The 16,552-nt window shown below is 44.3% G+C and overlaps 1 protein-coding gene across 2 annotated transcripts in view; it reads left to right on the forward strand.

Annotated features, from left to right (window-relative positions):
• RGL1 (ral guanine nucleotide dissociation stimulator like 1) overlaps positions 1-16,552 on the forward strand; it is a 216,103-nt gene that overhangs the window by 179,647 nt on the left and 19,904 nt on the right. For both annotated transcript variants that reach the window (XM_084866584.1, XM_084866585.1), the window contains 5 exons: positions 581-705; positions 2,333-2,548; positions 5,983-6,086; positions 9,303-9,387; positions 14,394-14,483. In XM_084866584.1, the coding sequence (XP_084722710.1) occupies positions 581-705; positions 2,333-2,548; positions 5,983-6,086; positions 9,303-9,387; positions 14,394-14,483 (620 nt within the window). The remainder of the gene's footprint in view (positions 1-580; positions 706-2,332; positions 2,549-5,982; positions 6,087-9,302; positions 9,388-14,393; positions 14,484-16,552) is intronic.

A 16,552-nucleotide genomic window follows, 5' to 3' on the forward strand; every position in this document is an offset into this window, starting at 1 on the left:
ATGCAAATTTACCTTGAGGTGGAAGCTGAAAGCTACTCCATGCATTTTGAGAATTCGGAGGACTTGTTGAGGCTTCTGAGGACTTTATCAGCATCTGTGACACCAAATTGGCCCATTTTACTTCCCAAAGCCTGACCTGCCTTCACATTCAGTCCTTCTAGGCTTCTGGTCATAAATGGCCCAGTAACTAAGGATGTCATACACAGGAAGTAGTTGGGTTAGTCCTTGAGCTGACCAGAAGGTTTGAGGGAACCCAAGATGAGGATAAGTACCTCAATGTAGCCCAGCTTTGCTTCTCTCTAGACTTTGCCTAACCTGGCTCAGTCCTTGGCCCAGGAAACAGGCAGGGGTTTGTCAAAGGCAGAGGCCTCTACACTTGATAAAGAATCAAAGAACAAGCAGAGATGGTGAAGACCTCCATTCATTCCCCTCAGATTTATTGTGCTTGCTCCTCTCTCCCTATGGGCTTCCTGAAGGAGTCACCCTTTCCTTCCTAAGAGAAAGACGTTGAGTTGGATTCCATAAACAAGGTCATATACAGTGGCCCCAACTAACTAACTCTTTCCACATCTGTCAACAGATGGGTTTGCCAACACCATCTCCTCTCGCCTGGAAGAGGAAGAGGAACCGGAGGCCGGAGGGTCTGCAGAATTCACGTGCTTCTCAGAGGATCTTGTGGCAGAGCAGCTGACCTACATGGATGCAGTAAGTCTTCTCTGAGCCTCGGATGTGCTTCTACTTAACACCTGGCAGAGAGGGGGGTGGTTGTGGGGGGAAGGGTGTGTGTGACAGTACTGGTGGCGAGAGAGCAGGGGGCAAGGTGATTTACGTCTTTTCAAATCCTTGCGAGGCTGTGCCTGTAATGCAGGGTGAAAACGTGACTTCAATCAATCATCTGAATAATTCAGGCCTACGTTCTCCTTGCAGTTCTGGGTGAAGGTGCTTTTTCCTTGGCGCTCAATACACAGAGGGAAACAAGAATTTTAATCCTGGTGAAACCAAATCTGCCCTGTCCCATGGGTGTTTCTCTCCCTTTAAGCTCATAAATATTTCAAGTTCTGAACTGTTTATTTGGGGTATTGTAAAAGGGTCAAAGTGTAAGTTAGGATCACATAAATCCACCGAATCCACATGTGACTCTATCTGGCAGCTCATTTCCACATGTGCTTCTTGCACCTTTGAAGTTCGAATACTTTTTTTAGCTGCACATGTTTGATTACGTCAGCCACATTGCGTAGCTCAACCTTAGCTGATAAATACCAGCGGAAGAAAAAAGGACCAGTATGAATTATCACGATCGTTTGGGCTCTTCTGCATTTACCGCTTTGGGAAAAGCAGCATAAAAAGTTGCAGTTTCCATTGAGAGCATGCAGATAAACACAGACAGCCTGTAAAGGAAAGCCTGGTGGTCGCTCTTTTCATATAAACCCTGTACATCTCATATGGGATTGTTGTACAAATGATATCTGATTTGTTCAACAAATTTGTGATTGTTCCTCTCAATAGCATAAGAGAAAGATGGGAAATGTCACCGGTTATGAATTTTAGGCAAAGACCTTAAAGCCAGGCTTCAAATCCCTCATTCTCCCTTTTGTTGTGTGACTGATGTTGAATAATTTTCTCTTTATATGCTTCTTGCCTTCTTCATTATAAATAATGACCTCGATGAATGTCACATGTATTGCATTTTGGTGGATCACTTTTCAGGTGGTTGTTGAGCATTCATATGTATTATAGACAATTCATCATACATATCAATTATTGACAATTATTTACCAAAGTGGTAAGTGTAGAAGAGCCCAAACAATTGTAATAATTCATAATAGTCCATAATTCATGGTCATGAGTGCCCAGAAAACACTATGGATATGAATTTGAGGTCAAAATAATCTTATAATTTTTTTTTAATTTTTCAATTAAAGTCAACATACAATATTATTTTAGTTTCAGGTGTACAGCATAGCAATTAGACATTTATATAACTTACAAAGTGAGGGGTCGAAAATAATCTTAAGCATAGATTTTTACTTGGCTTTCATCCTAAGAGAGAAAAGTTAAACCCATCTTGGGCATTTAGATTTTCTTTTGGTCATTGTGTTTCGTTTCTTAGGCTGAGCAGATTTGGGAAGAACATGCAGGCTTTTCTGACCAGTTCATATATGAATTATTCACTTTTGTCTATTGATATGAACACCATGAGGCAAATCAAGTAGAAAAGGATTATTTGTTCATTGAAAAAAAAAAAATAGCAATTTACAGATGACCCAGATGACGTATGTTGCCACATGAAATGTCTGTGTTGTCCTTACAGTCAATTCCTCTTTTGTTCTAGCAACTATTCAAGAAAGTGGTGCCTCACCACTGCCTGGGCTGCATTTGGTCTCAAAGGGACAAGAAGGAAAACAAACATTTGGCTCCTACGATCCGCGCTACCATCTCTCAGTTTAATACCCTCACCAAATGCGTGGTCAGCACCATCCTGGGGGGCAAAGAACTCAAAACTCAGCAGAGAGCCAGAATCATCGAGAAGTGGATTAACATCGCTCACGTAATTGTCTCTTTTTAAATATTCTTTGGGCTTGGTCGGCATCGGATTCTACTGCATCCCTGTGTTTAAGTGGTTTCCATCTGGTTGAAAGGCAATCAAAAGACCTTTCCATGTGAGGGTCCATTGGGTTTTGTTATTGTTATTGTTCTTCCGAAGTAAGAAAGTTGTCTTTCTTAACTCGGGAGCTTATTTGCTTTTCCTCCTTTTCCTGTTTTTCCTTGCTTGCTTCATTCTGCTTCTGGAGCCTAGCACTGCTGCTCCTTCAGTTTGAAACATTGTGCTTTTTCCATCGTAGTCACAGGCTGTCTGTTCTGTCCTGTGTTCAGTAAATATAAACTGATAGTCTAAGTGTCAAACAGACTGTGCTTCAGCCAGAGTGATTACCCATGCACCCTATCTTTAGCAGGTTTGAAGAGCCTGTACCTTCTCAGAATCCTGAATCTTTTTTCTAAAGGACTGAGATACACAGATTTCCCATCAATCTGGGGATTTTCCAAGAGCCTTATCTGACATTGGAGGGGCAGAGTCTATTCCTAGGCCTGAATTACATTTCGCTTAAGGTCAGGCTGTTTATATGCCATGTGACCTTCACTTATTATCTTATTTCATCATTGAGAAAAAGTAAACAGTATCAAGTCAGATGTTCGCCAAATATTTCACGGACTTCTGTGTATGTATTTTGGAGACATAGATGTGATAAGCACAATTAATTTGGTCTTATAGAAGTCTGTCTGTAACAGGTCAAGCAAGGAAGCTGAGATTGCTGGAGTGATCTCAGCCCAGGCAGGGGAGGAGTAGGGCGCTGGGAGATAAGAGCTGCAGGAGTCTACGGAGGAGAAATCCCTCTGACTGAAGCAATCCAGGAAGGCTTCATGGATAGGGTGACATTTACATGTAGCTTGAATGATAGATAGGACTTCTGATATTTAAAGATTGGGTAGGTTTTTTTTTTCTAGGTAGAAGTTATCTCAGCGTAAGCTATATAATTTACAATTTTGAAGTATAATTATTATGTAAATATCTCATTAGTTCATCTTCTGGGTTTTATGGATTGTCCCTCAACAAAGTCACATTTTGTTTTTTTATTCCTTTTTTCCCCTATTAAGCTGTGGTCTATAGAGCACAATGCTTAACTTTTCACATGCTCTCTTTTTCACATTCTTTTTAGATGACTTGAATTAAAGAGTAGGTCATCATTGTACCAGAGAATGGGCCTTAGTTGTGTTTTTAGGTGGTCTGTTAGCACAGGCATTTTAGTATATGAGAAAAGTCAGAAACAAAGAATATCTCATGCAATGTCGATTTTTCGTTTCCCGAATTGAGCTTAGTAAGAGCTACAAAAAGAAGTTTTGATAGAGTATGACCGAGAGCATGGGATGGAGAGGGTCTGTCTTCTTAGAATGATAAGAAAATTTTTTGCCTTAAATGCCATATCATTTTCAGCCTTCTACATGTCTCAAAAGAAAATAGTCTGTCTACCTTTAATCCATTCTACTGCTTAGCAAATCTATAGCAAGAACACAGCAATTGTATATAAACAGTGTGTCTCTAACAATGGCTTTTGGTCCAAATTAAACATGGATTGTGCATTTATGTGGTAATAAGAAATGCGAGTTGAACAATTTGAAGTATATTCCAGATTTCATGGTATTTCAAAGCCAAGGGTCCTTATTCTTGGTGAAGCAGTTTCCTCATACTGAGCGCTTGTGTCCCTTGAACTTGTGTGGGCTAACTTAGAATAATGAAGCTCACAGCTGGTTCCCTGCCAAGATTTATTTTACTTTTCCTGCATTATAATCACAGTCAATTTCTACTGAGAGAGTGTTTGGAAACTGATGATTTTACACACAGAGAACATTTCTGACCAAATATGACTATATCTTCTTGGACGGGCCTCGCTGCTGCATTTTTACTTTGGTGTCATATCTCCTGGAAGGATACCTCCTTTTCTAGAAATGGAGCCAGAGGCCTTTTCTGCTCCTTCAAACCCTTGGCTTAAGCCTCTTTCAGAGTAATGTGTTCCATATGTTTATTAGAATTTGCATGAAATATCTGTGCCTAAGTTCCTTTATTTATTACAAGTTTCCTGATTTTTAGAACATAATTTTGGATTCTGAACCTTCGTTGAACCAACCATGTTTGGTTTCCAAATGGACTGTAATTCAGCATATTCTCTCTCTCTCTCTCTCTCTCTCTCTCTCCTTTCTCTTTCTCTCTTTAAATAAAGGGAACGCATTCAGACATTTCAAAAGAGTGGTCAAGACTTTTTTAAAGTATTTGGCATTTACTCTAAAGAAAATGTTTGAGGGTTTGTTTGTTTGGCACGGTTTTAAGTAGCCAGATTTTGGCGTGCTAAATTAGAGAATGCTGTTTTCCCCCTCATATTCAGGATTAGCATTACTTTGTGAAATGATCTTTTAAGCCATGTGAATTTTTGCCCGATCACTCTGGGGCCTCTTCCCCAGATGTTGTGCACAAAGCCAAACCCATGCTCCCGGCGGCCTGAACGGCAGACAGTGGCTGGGACTCGAGACCTAGCCCCCTCTCTCTGCGTGACCCCCTGCCCGGGCAGCCAGGCCTGGGGCCCTCGCCCCGGCTGTCCTGCCATCCCTGCCATTCATTCAGCGGAAGTTGGACTCCGCAGTCACTGGCTGCCGAGGCCGTAGACTCCCTGTGGCAGCTTAAGTTTCGGGTTCAGGGAGCCTTTCTCCTTCCCCACAAAATGACATCCAGAATGTTTCCTGTTCCCCTTCTATTTTGTTTTCAAGCGTTGCCAAAATGAATTCGATTTTAAAAGCCCAAGCTATTTTGGAAACATTGAAGTACCAAGGTGTTTCTGAATGTTTATGATTGTGGCACAAGCCAATTTGAAATGAAATGAATGTGTATAAAAATATTCCCTCTTGGCTAAGAACGTAAAAGCCAAAGTTCAACTTGTGGTGAATTTTTATTGCCAAGTTATATACACCTCGCTGGGCGAGGGTTGGTCATGAGATGTTCGATACCATCTGACCTTGAGGTGGCTGCTGGCCCGCTCGCTCTGTGGGCCTAAAGGATGCAGTGATCTTTCGTGTGTATTTTTAGGGCAGCTGTGTGCTGTCAGCAGAAGTGAGTTTGCTTTCTCTAGCGTAGCTCTGCAGACTCACCTCCAGTCGTGTTTTTACTAGGAAAGCTGGAAACTATAAAACTGTAACAACAACACAAAAAATATATTAAAGGAGAGAAAAACAAGCATACAGTGCCAAAATCTATAAAGTGCTTCAGTGACTGGGGTGGGAGTAAGGAGCCACTTTTTGATGTTCAGTATTTATACAGCTGCCTATTTCATGGTAAGAATTCAGAGCAGCTGTGATACCTCTAAAAACGGGAAATGGCCAGCTCACTGTAGTATTGATATTTAAATGCCTTTTCTGTTCTAATCACTCTCCATATAGGAATGTAGGATCCTGAAGAATTTCTCCTCCTTGAGGGCCATCGTCTCGGCACTGCAGTCCAATTCCATCTACCGGTTAAAAAAGACGTGGGCTGCTGTCCCAAAGTAAGTTCCCAAGTGTCTGCTCCGCTTGCTTTGGCTGAGGGATGAGTTGCTGCCTAAATGGTGTGGGTCCTCACCTTCAAAGCTCTTTATTTGTAAAGAGAGGAACATACTTGAAAGCCCCTGTGTGCTTCTTACCCATAATCATTCATGAATTTGAGGCAGGGCCACGGCAGAAGCCACTCTCATTCTCAGTGTGCCAGAGCCAAGGTCATGGGCTGCAGGGACCATTTTAAGGATGTGCTGCTGATAGTCTGGATGTGGAGTGATAAAGTTACAGCCATTTGCCATTTTTTTATGTTGTTGTTGTTAATATATTTTTTTATTGATTTCAGAGAGGAAGAGGGAGGGAGAGAGACAGAAACTTCAATGATGAGAGAGAATCATTGATTGGCTGCCTTCTGCATGCCTCCCCCCACCCCCCACACTCCCACTGGGGATCAAGCCCACAACCTGAGCAAGTGACCAAAAATCGAACCGTGACCTCTTGGTTCATAGGTTGTTGCTCAACCACTGAGCCACACCAGCTGGGCTGCCATTAGTTTAGGTTATGTTTCAGCCTCCCAAAGCCCTAAGCTGATCCAAGATGTGAGGGGTAACGTGTGCAGCCAGGACGTTGTTGTTGTGGCTTCACCAAGACTCCTTCCAGTTGTTTCTGCTTTGGCATGCGAAAAGCTAGCTTAGTGATGTGCAACACCTCTAACTGTTCCTCTCTGCTGTTTTCTTCACCTTTCCTGGTGCGGCCTTTGGAATAATTAATAACTTAATGTCCTTGTTATTTTGCCATCTCTCTCTCTCTCTCCCCCATTTCCAGAGCTTCCCTTGTAGACCAGAGGACGCTTTGCAAAGGAGGGAAGGGTGAGTGAGAAGGCAGTTCTGGCCCCGAGGCAGTACAGGCTGAGCGGCTGGGGGATGTGTCCCTGCTGCAGCCTAGGCCAGCTACATACCACAGGTCCGCCTAGGTTTGAGCTAATCAAGAAGTCAGGCTGTATCGGAAGAATGTGTAAACTGTTTATAGTCTATACTGTATGCAGTATAGTCCATTTCAGTCAGGAGAGAGGCCAGCTGGCTCCCTAGCAGGCTCACTCTTGTGGAATTGGTGGGTTTGGTCCTTAGCATAGGTCCAGCACTGACTTTCATCAATTCTCTCAGAGCTGATTAAGCCCAAAGGGACAAACGCACTCCAAACTGCAAGAGCCCCAGATTGGTAAAACAGAGTTTCCTAGATTTACGCTAAAATAGTGAGTGCCAGGGATCTCGAGGTTACTGATGAGCTCATAGTCCCAGTCGGAGGAGAGTCTGCTTGGGAGAAGTGAAATTATTTATTACATAATCCTTTGGTGGGTAAAGGGGGAAACATTGAAATGGATGATCTTAATGCCTGGCATTGCAGAGCTGTAGAAACCACCACCACTTGGACCCCAAAGCTCACGCTCTGCTTACCAAGCCGTTATCCCGCAGTAGAAATATTGGCAGGCAGGCTTTTCAAAGTCCATAGCAACTTTCTTAATTACCGTTCTGCACATGGGTTCTTTCTCCTCTGCGTTCGTTTGAATAACCTAGGTGACTCTGTGTGAAAGAGAGATTACTTCATTGATTTTCCTCTGTACATACATATTCTGAAAGGTAGGATCCTATAAAATTCTTAGATAAAAAGCCCTGGGGAAATAGGTGGGAAAGTCAGCTGTGAACAGAGTCCTCATCCTCAACACCCCCAACTCCAACTCCTTCTCCTTACCACTGCTTCCCAACTGTGGTATCAAAAGCAAAGGCATGGGCAGGTGCTAACATGCAGCCTTCTCTGATGGCTGTCAAGGGCAATCCTATTGTAGGTTTCTTTGGAGGCTGACAGATGGACCACTATGAAAAGCCGCTTAGCTAGCCAGAGACTTCTTCCACAGCAAACCTGAGGCTAAAACCTAAGTAAGAAAATCAGTGGACTTGTATCTTAATCTCCTTGGTTCATACGAGAAAGTCCATTCTTCCAGCTGCCTTTATTAACTATTCAAAACACGCACCACACAATCAACCTCAGAGGTGCGTTCTGCACAACATGGGGGCCTGGTTTGTTTCTTAGTTGGATGGTTGGTTCACGGCTGAGCAGGGATGCTGCAGAAGTGTCACAGTTCCTCAGAGAAGACACTTCTGTTATCAGCATTACATATTTTCCATTGCTAAATTCAAGTGACAGGGTTAAGATAGCTTACTGGGTTATCATTTTCCCTGTCACCCTTTATGCTAATAACTTTCAGTGGACAAAGAAGATGTCTATTTGTTTCTCTTTATTTAGCCTGACATGTAATCAGTTTCTTAATTGATTTTCCAAAATATAAATCGCTTTCATGGTTTTCTTCATTATGAGAGCAATATTATACGCGTGAAATAAGTAAGTTCTTAAGAGTGGCTTTCTCATGATAATGAAATGCTGCATATGGAATGAAATTGCCCCTGTTAATCCTTTGCCTTCAGAATTATCCACTCAGTAACCCTGGAGGGGTGCGTGGGGAAAAGCATGAGGCCTATCGAGACGCAGTGAACAAAAAGGAGCAAGGACTTTGCATGTGTGATTCAGCTGGCTTTCACAGCAGTCCTGCAGGCAACTGCTGGTATTTCCATTGTCCAGATAAGAAACTTGAAACTCAGAAAAGAGTAGCAGCTTGTCCAAAATCACGTGACGAGCAAGTGGTGGAGTTGGGATTTGAACCCACTCCTCTGACTCCCGAGTCCATCTTGATCCCATCATCTACTCCGAGTCTGTGATTCAGGAGACTTGGGTTCTGTACCTGCCACGCTCAGCAGTTATTAGTGGAAACTTGGGCCAATCCCTGACCTTGGCATCTCTAGCTCTAAAAGGAGGGGACCGGCCAAGATAATTTCTCAGGTCCACGGGGCCGTGTGTGTTGCCAAGATAGATTTTATTTTTTCTGAAGAGAACATGTTCCAGTTGAACAATTTAATTCCCCAACTTAACAATATTTTTATGGTTATAAAACACATAGTTAGGAAATATCCCTCTCTTCACATAAGTGATCATATCTACTTAAAAAAAAAAAAAAAGCCATCCTGCAGGAAAAAGTCATTGGTTTCATCTGCTCATATCACTCTCTGACCCTGAGGTCAGTGTGATCCCTCTGTAGCTATAGGTACTGGGAACAGCTGGACTGAAGGTGTAGGTTTTCCTAACTTCATTTGTTCGTATTTTCTTGATCCCTCTTACAGAGAGCGAATGCTAATGTTTGAAGAACTTTCCGACATCTTCTCGGACCATAATAACCATTTGACCAGCCGGGAACTGCTGATGAAGGTGAGACATGGGTACGGGGTTTGGGGGGGAAGGGGGGGGCACTCTTTACTCTGGAATCCATTCAAGGGAACAGTGGCTTGCAGAAGGTGGAGGGAGGGGGGGCGTGTGGTGAGGCTCCTTAAATTCCTGCAGTTGGAGAAAGCCTCAGGTGACTAGAAGGCAGCCTTTTTTTTTTTTTTTTTTTTTTTTTTTTTTTTTTTTTTTTAAATGCCTAATCTAAGAAGCTTGGGGCTGAGAAAATCCAAAGACCAGCTCCTCTGCTTCACTTGTTACGCAACCAGATTGTGAAACTTGTGCTCATGTGGGTCCCTCTTTAATGAGCTGCTCCGCAAATACCAAGTGCTGGCAGTTAGGTGGGTAAGAGGCCCTGGAATAATTCTTCTCAGCAAAACATCTCCTAGAATGACCGAGGCCGAGCCAGCAATTCCACATCCTTTATTTGGACTGCGTTGCACAATCTGTCAGTCAGCAATATTTGTTGAACACCATAGGATGCTGACTGCTGACCCCCGGGCCAGGTGAAGGTATAGCGTGCTGCAGTTGACTGCTCCTGGTGTTGGTTGCATACCTAATATGTGTAAAGCACTGGGCCAGCCTCTAGAGGTAGGAAGGTGGCTAACAGATCCTGTTTTCAGGAGTTATCCTTCCAATTGGTAGATAAAGACACTAAATGAGAGTAAGTCCAAGATGCACATGACAGGCTCTGAACATGCATCAGAGGTGAACACAGAGCAGATACCATCTTCATAGCCTTTCTATAAAGCGGACTTTATGATCCTCGTTTTGCAGGTAGCCAAGAGTCAGGTAAGTAACATGCCCTAAATCACACACGTGATAGGCGGTGGGGCTAGATGGGGATACTACCTGGTGAGACTCTAAAACCTGTGCATTCTGAACCCTTGGGAGTAAGGGACAGGGTAGATCGGGGACAGCTTGATAGAGAAGGTTAGTCAGCAGTTCAAAAAATATTGAGCATTCACTATGTGGTAGGTATTGAAGGTGCAACCATATTGAAGGCGGTCTCTGACTTTAAGGAGATGACAGTCTCATGGGGGAGGGAGAGGAGTGGATAGTTACAAAATAGCAGGAGATGTACCACCCTAGGGGAACCCTGAACAGGGCAACTAGAGGGTAGGATCCTTGTCCTTACTCTACTTTCCATAAATTGGAGACTATAATAGCATTTAGTCTACTGACCTCATGGAAGGGTTGTGAAGATTGACTAAGATAAAATATTTGAAAGCACTATGCCGATGTAAGTTATTTTTAGTATTTGACAAGCTATTGCCCCTGTTAATCCTTTGCCTTCAGAATTATCCACTTGTCCTTACGCTACTTTCCATAAATTGTAGACAGTAATAGCAGTTAGTCTACTGACCTCATGTAACCAAAGTATGCATGACACATGAAAATAAATGAAGTGTAAGTTGCATATGTGACCATAGGCAGACACTTGGAATAGGAGTGAAAGTCAAGTAGAGGTGGGGTGATGAAGGAAGGACCACTAGTTGGTAACTGTTAGATTAGTCCCTTCCTCCAAGGGCACCTGTTATGGTCTTTCTGATTGTTCTCCTTCTAAGTCCTACTCATCCTTCATGTTGTCGTGTACACTCTCCTCCTGGGAGCCTTCCTGGACACCCTCAGGCCTGACTAGGTTCCTTCCAAGTGTTCCAGAGGAAGCCCATCATTCCTCTGACCTAGCACCTCTCATACGTCCCCCTGTCATTGCCTGTGTACTCCGCCTATCTCCCTACTGGTCTGCAAGCCTCTTGCAGTCAGGGACTGGGTTTCTCTCTTTCACGGGTACATCCCTGATGCCTAACACAGTGCCTGGCATGTAGCATGTGTTCAGAAACTATGTTTGACTGCATGAATTGATGGTTCTTACAATTCACACGACTTAAACAACTTGCCCACTATTAGCCCTTCTTAGAGAAGACGGTGTGAGCAGGCTAGTCTGTGCTGATGTCTGACCCTGGATTTGGCCTACCTGCTCAACTGCACTCTATACAGTGATCGCTGAGATCACATTACTACTCCCTGCTCCACATCCCCCTGGATTTGCAGACTTTAAATGGAAACTCATCTGGCTGGAAGGAGATGGCTTAGTGGTCTCCCGACCAGTAGTAGAAAGCTAGACTGACTGGAGCCACACATTCAAATCGCAAGAGCTCTGAGTCATCCTTGCAAAGCAGATAAATGGAATAGTGTGCAGCTCATTGCCTGGTGACGGTCTTCTGGCTGAAACCTTAGAAGCAAAGCTATCTCTAGACATTAAAGGTCCCATAAACATTAACTGTAGAAGTTTACCTCAGTGCTCTAAGTTAAATTTCTTATGTACGGCCCCACTCCCAAAGAAATGAGAAACTTGGCTATGAACTCATGTAGTCTGTGCATTGTCATTAATGATAGTGGAATGTTGGGGCCAAGTGCACACGTACACGTAGGTCTCTTTCCAGTCATCTTTGTTGATCATTCTTTACTGTGAAATATATAATTCTGGGTGTTAATTCTCAGAACAGTTGTGAAAATGAAGTTACGGTATTAGGTTCTCAAAAGAACCACCTGGACTTAGACTGATTTGTGGTTGTGCAAGCTTAGTCTTAAATGGCCACTCTTCTCTTCTACTTCTGGTTAGATGTAATGAGTGAGGGAACATTATAATCAGCGAGAATCTATGGGTTTCCTTTTGTTAGGAAAAATTGTTTTTATTTTCCTCAAACATGATCTTAAACCTGTTACCTCCTTATGATTTCTATAACTTAGATAATTCTAAGCAGGTAAATCACAGAATCTACAAATTTTACAGGGAAGCGGAACATCACAAATCTCCCTGGTTCTTGGGACTCTTATGAGAATTCTTCCCAGTTGAGTTGACACAAGTAACTTCTAGAAAGGCCCAAGAATTTGGCTCTGGTACAAATGTACTGTTCAGTAAAGCCCCCAAATGCACACTCAGAGTTGGAGCAGGAAATTGCTAGGACTGTGAAGACCCACTCAAATAATTACCATTAGCTTTCAAGCTATAATTTAATCTACATTTATTGAGAAGGATCCCATGCTTGTGTGTCTCTGAATAGAAGAGGCCCCTCTCAGGCCAGGAACAGGATGAATAAGGGCAGCTGAACTCTGCTAAAGGTGGAAAGAGAGCTGGTGAGACTCAGGTGAGGAATTGGCACGAGAGAGGGAAAGAGGAGAGTGTTGAGTAGTGGGAGGTTTATGGAGGGAGAGATTTGGAATCCCTCCCAACATAGGTGACGATTAAGGTCTGGGGACTGGATAGTGTTTGCAAAGACATGAGTACAGTAAAAAACAGGAAGATGACTTTGATAGAAGAATTACTGAGATCATGTGAGTGAGAGCAGAGAAGAGGCAGAAGGAAAGAACCTGAGTGATGTAATCACAAAACCTGTCAAAAGCTTCGAGAAGTGTGGAGGGATTGCTGTGAGACGTTGCAGAGCAGAGGATGTAGGGCTGAGGAAGAAGAAACTGAAACTGTGGGATGTGGCAAATAGTGGACTCTCCGTGGACACCACGTTTGGAGGAACTGCGCTAGCCAACCATCCAGCAGTGATGGACGCCAAGTCATGAAGTCAGTGCGTCTTCTAGCTCCCACCTCAGGGCATTGCCTCTCCACCAATGAGCAGGTTGTCAAGGTCCCCCATCTGTGGTTCTCAGGAGCCTGTTAACTGTCCCGACACCCTTTGTCAGAGCTTTAGGTAAATCTGCAATCATTTCCTACATATTCCTCTGCCAGTGGTTAAGCAAGTGGAAGGGAGCCAGAAGGACTGACACACTGGCAGAGATGGACACTCTTACTACAGTCAGAAAGAATGGCTTTCTTACTCCAAGAAAATTCTCAAGAATTTGGGAGGACTCACAAACTCCTGGCCCAGGAAAAACTCTAAGTAGGAGATTGTTAAATGGTAATGCTCCTGATTATCCTCTGTCACAGGGAGAATTAAAATGGACATAAGTCACTGTGGGTTCTGTCCCCAGCGGTGTCCCTGGGCCTGGGTTAAGGGTTGTGAGTGACAGAAGGGAATTGAACCTCCCTGCCATGGGGAAGGCCAAGTCACCGAGAAAGACCCTTTAGCATCTGTAAGAGAGTGAAAGGCCACAGGCTATGAAAACGTAATGAACCCAGGAAAACTGACTGAAGGAAAACTAATGCAGAGGTTATACGCTACTGAACCGTGCAATTTACCTCCCATTCATACAGTTCCTGGAAAATGAGAACTTAACAAGGCTGAAACCACAAAACGGAAAACACTTTATGTTCAGTCAGCAAACTCAAGATGAGTCATTATGTAGAAGAGTTTTAAAAAGTTTGTTGTTACAACAGAGGGAGGCGGGAAGGGACAGTCATCTGTCCTCAGGCGCCCAGAGGAAGGGTTGACGTGTAAGAATTCTAACCTGAGAGGCAACTTGAGAGGCTTGACCGGGGGAGAAACCGGGGGAACGTGTACGAAGTCCTGGCTTTCACAGATTCGCGCTGTGCCCAGTACTGGACTTCCTCAAAGAACTTCCGGTACAAAAGTTTCACTTGGCTAAGAAATACCACAGAAATAGTCCCTTTTCTTTCACAGAATGCTGGCCCATGCACTTCAGGCCAAGAGCGAGAAATCACACGATGTCTAGGGGAAGAGGTCTTCATTTCCAGGCCGAGGGATGACTTTGAGTGAAATCTGGGATGTGTAGAAAATTGTCTCCACTTCCAGGAATTGCCTGTCTTATAGTGACCATTAACTTTATACCCAAACCATGGCTCTTATTCCCATGCAGGGGGGTACAGGATAATCCAAGGCCCAGGTCTTTCTACAAATAGACCACTTGTAACCAGCCAGCATGGATTTGCATAATTCAGCTGGAGCCCACTGCAGGCCTCTCCATTTTGCCTGCCATCCAGACAGTTGTGTGGAGGGTCCGTGCCAGTAGTAGGCGCCACTTCACTTCTTCCCAGGGTCCTTCTCCATCACTCTCCTCTGTGTGTGCTTCTCTTTCAGGAAGGAACCTCCAAGTTTGCCAACCTGGACAGCAGTGTAAAAGAAAACCAGAAGCGGACGCAGCGGCGGCTCCAGCTGCAGAAGGACATGGTACGTGCCCCAGGTTCTTCCCGAGGCCCACGGGAGAGCCGCCTGGGTGGGGAGTGGCCCCCCGCGCCACCAGCGCTTTCATGAGCGTCCTCCTCTCCTGGCCTGTTTGCTCTCAGTAACCCTGGGGATCTACAGGAAAGGAAAGGCATTATTACTCCCGTTGGACCCAGCAGAAAGTAAACACTGAGAGTCTCGGATCATGGTGCTCTCTGGGGCACTTTTTCTCTGTGAGGAACATTCTGCTGCAGATAGACTTCCGTTCCTCTTGCTGTCTTCCTCCACCCACTCCTGCCCTGAGAAGCTGCTGCCACCTTGGCCTTGAGACCTCCTGGGCTCCACTCCCCGATGGGAATGCCTCCCTAGTCAGCTTTGCACACGTGGTGGCCCAGGACCAGGGGGGACAGAATGTCCGCTCCCGGGAGGATTTGATCACCTGCTGGGAGATCTCATTTGCTCCCACCCTCTAGTCAGTTCCCAGCTCTCCTAACCCCAAGGGCCAGCCAAACCTTTCTCATTTTCAGTCCTCAGAGGAGTGCCAGGCCTCCCTCCTTAATAAGGATTGCTATTATCATCTTTAGCTTTACTTAAAAAGCTCCCCTAACTATAAGCATAGAAGAGGGAAAGCAGAGAGAGGAGACTAGAGATTGACAACTCGGATATTCTCATCCTGTTTACAGAGGACTTGTCTTTGGAAAGCTGCACATAAGTCGGGAAAGTTCTTGACTGATAGGACTCTGCTGGAACATAAAGCCATACAAATGTACACCATTTCCAACTCTTCAGTGGTTCAAAGACAAGTTAAAAATAGCTGTTAAAAAAAGAAGATTATTTTGGTCCGGGATGAGACCTTGAGTGCATAATGGGGAAGGACCAGCTGCCACTGACGTGAGGCCCTGAAGGACAAGGCCCTCCTTGGCGTGACCCTCACTGGGCAGAACTGGCTGAGGAAGAGCCACCTCGTGGTGTGCAGGTGCCTTGTCCTGGCTGAGACTCAGGGTTTCTTTTGGCCAGAATTTCCTAAGGGCCTCCGTGGGATTCAGAAGGTGACCATGGAAGTACCCTTTTATTTTATTTTCAACATCATTAGTGCTTGGTGCCTATGAAGAACAGAGATGACTTTAGAGGAAATTTGGTGAAATCAATACAGTGTATACTTGCAGTTGAAGTATTTCTACCTGATTGCCAAGGGCCAATTTTTTTATTTATTATTATTTTGGAATTTACAGAGAGGTTCCAGGTAGTGCGTGAGTTTCTGTGAACCCTCACCCGGTTTCCTTTCGTGGACATCTTCCATGATCATGCACACCTGTCATGCTGAGACACGAACCCTGGCAGGCCACTGCTGCCTACAGGGCAGCCCTTACTTGCATCTCAGCACGTTTCTGTTAGTGTCTTCTTTCTGTTCCAGGGTCCGACCCAGCATACCCCCCTCGTTCAGTTGTCATGTCTCCCAATCTCCTCCTATCTGTTCCAGTTCTCAGTCTTGCCTTGTTTTTCATGACCTTGACAATCTTAAGGAACACTCTTCTGGTGCCCTTAGAATGCCCCACAGTCAGGGCGAGTCTGTTGTCTTCCTAGTGACTAGACTGAAGTTATGGGTTTGGGGAAGACTGTCACAGGGTGAAGTGCCATTTTCATTGCATTCTAGCAAGGAGCGAATGACATGACAACAGGGTGACATACAGTGTCACTCATGATATTAGCCTTCATGCCTTGATTCATGTCGAGTTTGCAAGGTTTTCCCCTTTAAAGTTACTCCTTCTCGCCGAGACCAGTTTGGCTCAATGGATAGAGCGTCGGCTTGGGGACTGAAGGGTCCCGGGTTCAATTCCGGTCAATGGCATGTACCTTGGTTGCAGGCATATCCCCAGTAGGGGGTGTGCAAGAGGCAGCTGATCGATGACTCTCTCTCATCGATGTTTCTAACTATCTATCTCTCTCCCTTCCTCTCTGTACAAAATCAATAAAATATATATATTAAAAAATAAATAAATAAAAAAAATAAAGTTACTCCTTCTCTCTCTTCCTCCTGTGCTTTGGAAATGAGTCATGAAGTCTAGACCAAGGGG

The sequence above is a fragment of the Pipistrellus hanaki genome, assembly GCF_964339955.1.
Source record: "Pipistrellus hanaki genome assembly, chromosome: 18".
Taxonomy (NCBI): Eukaryota; Metazoa; Chordata; class Mammalia; order Chiroptera; family Vespertilionidae; genus Pipistrellus; species Pipistrellus hanaki.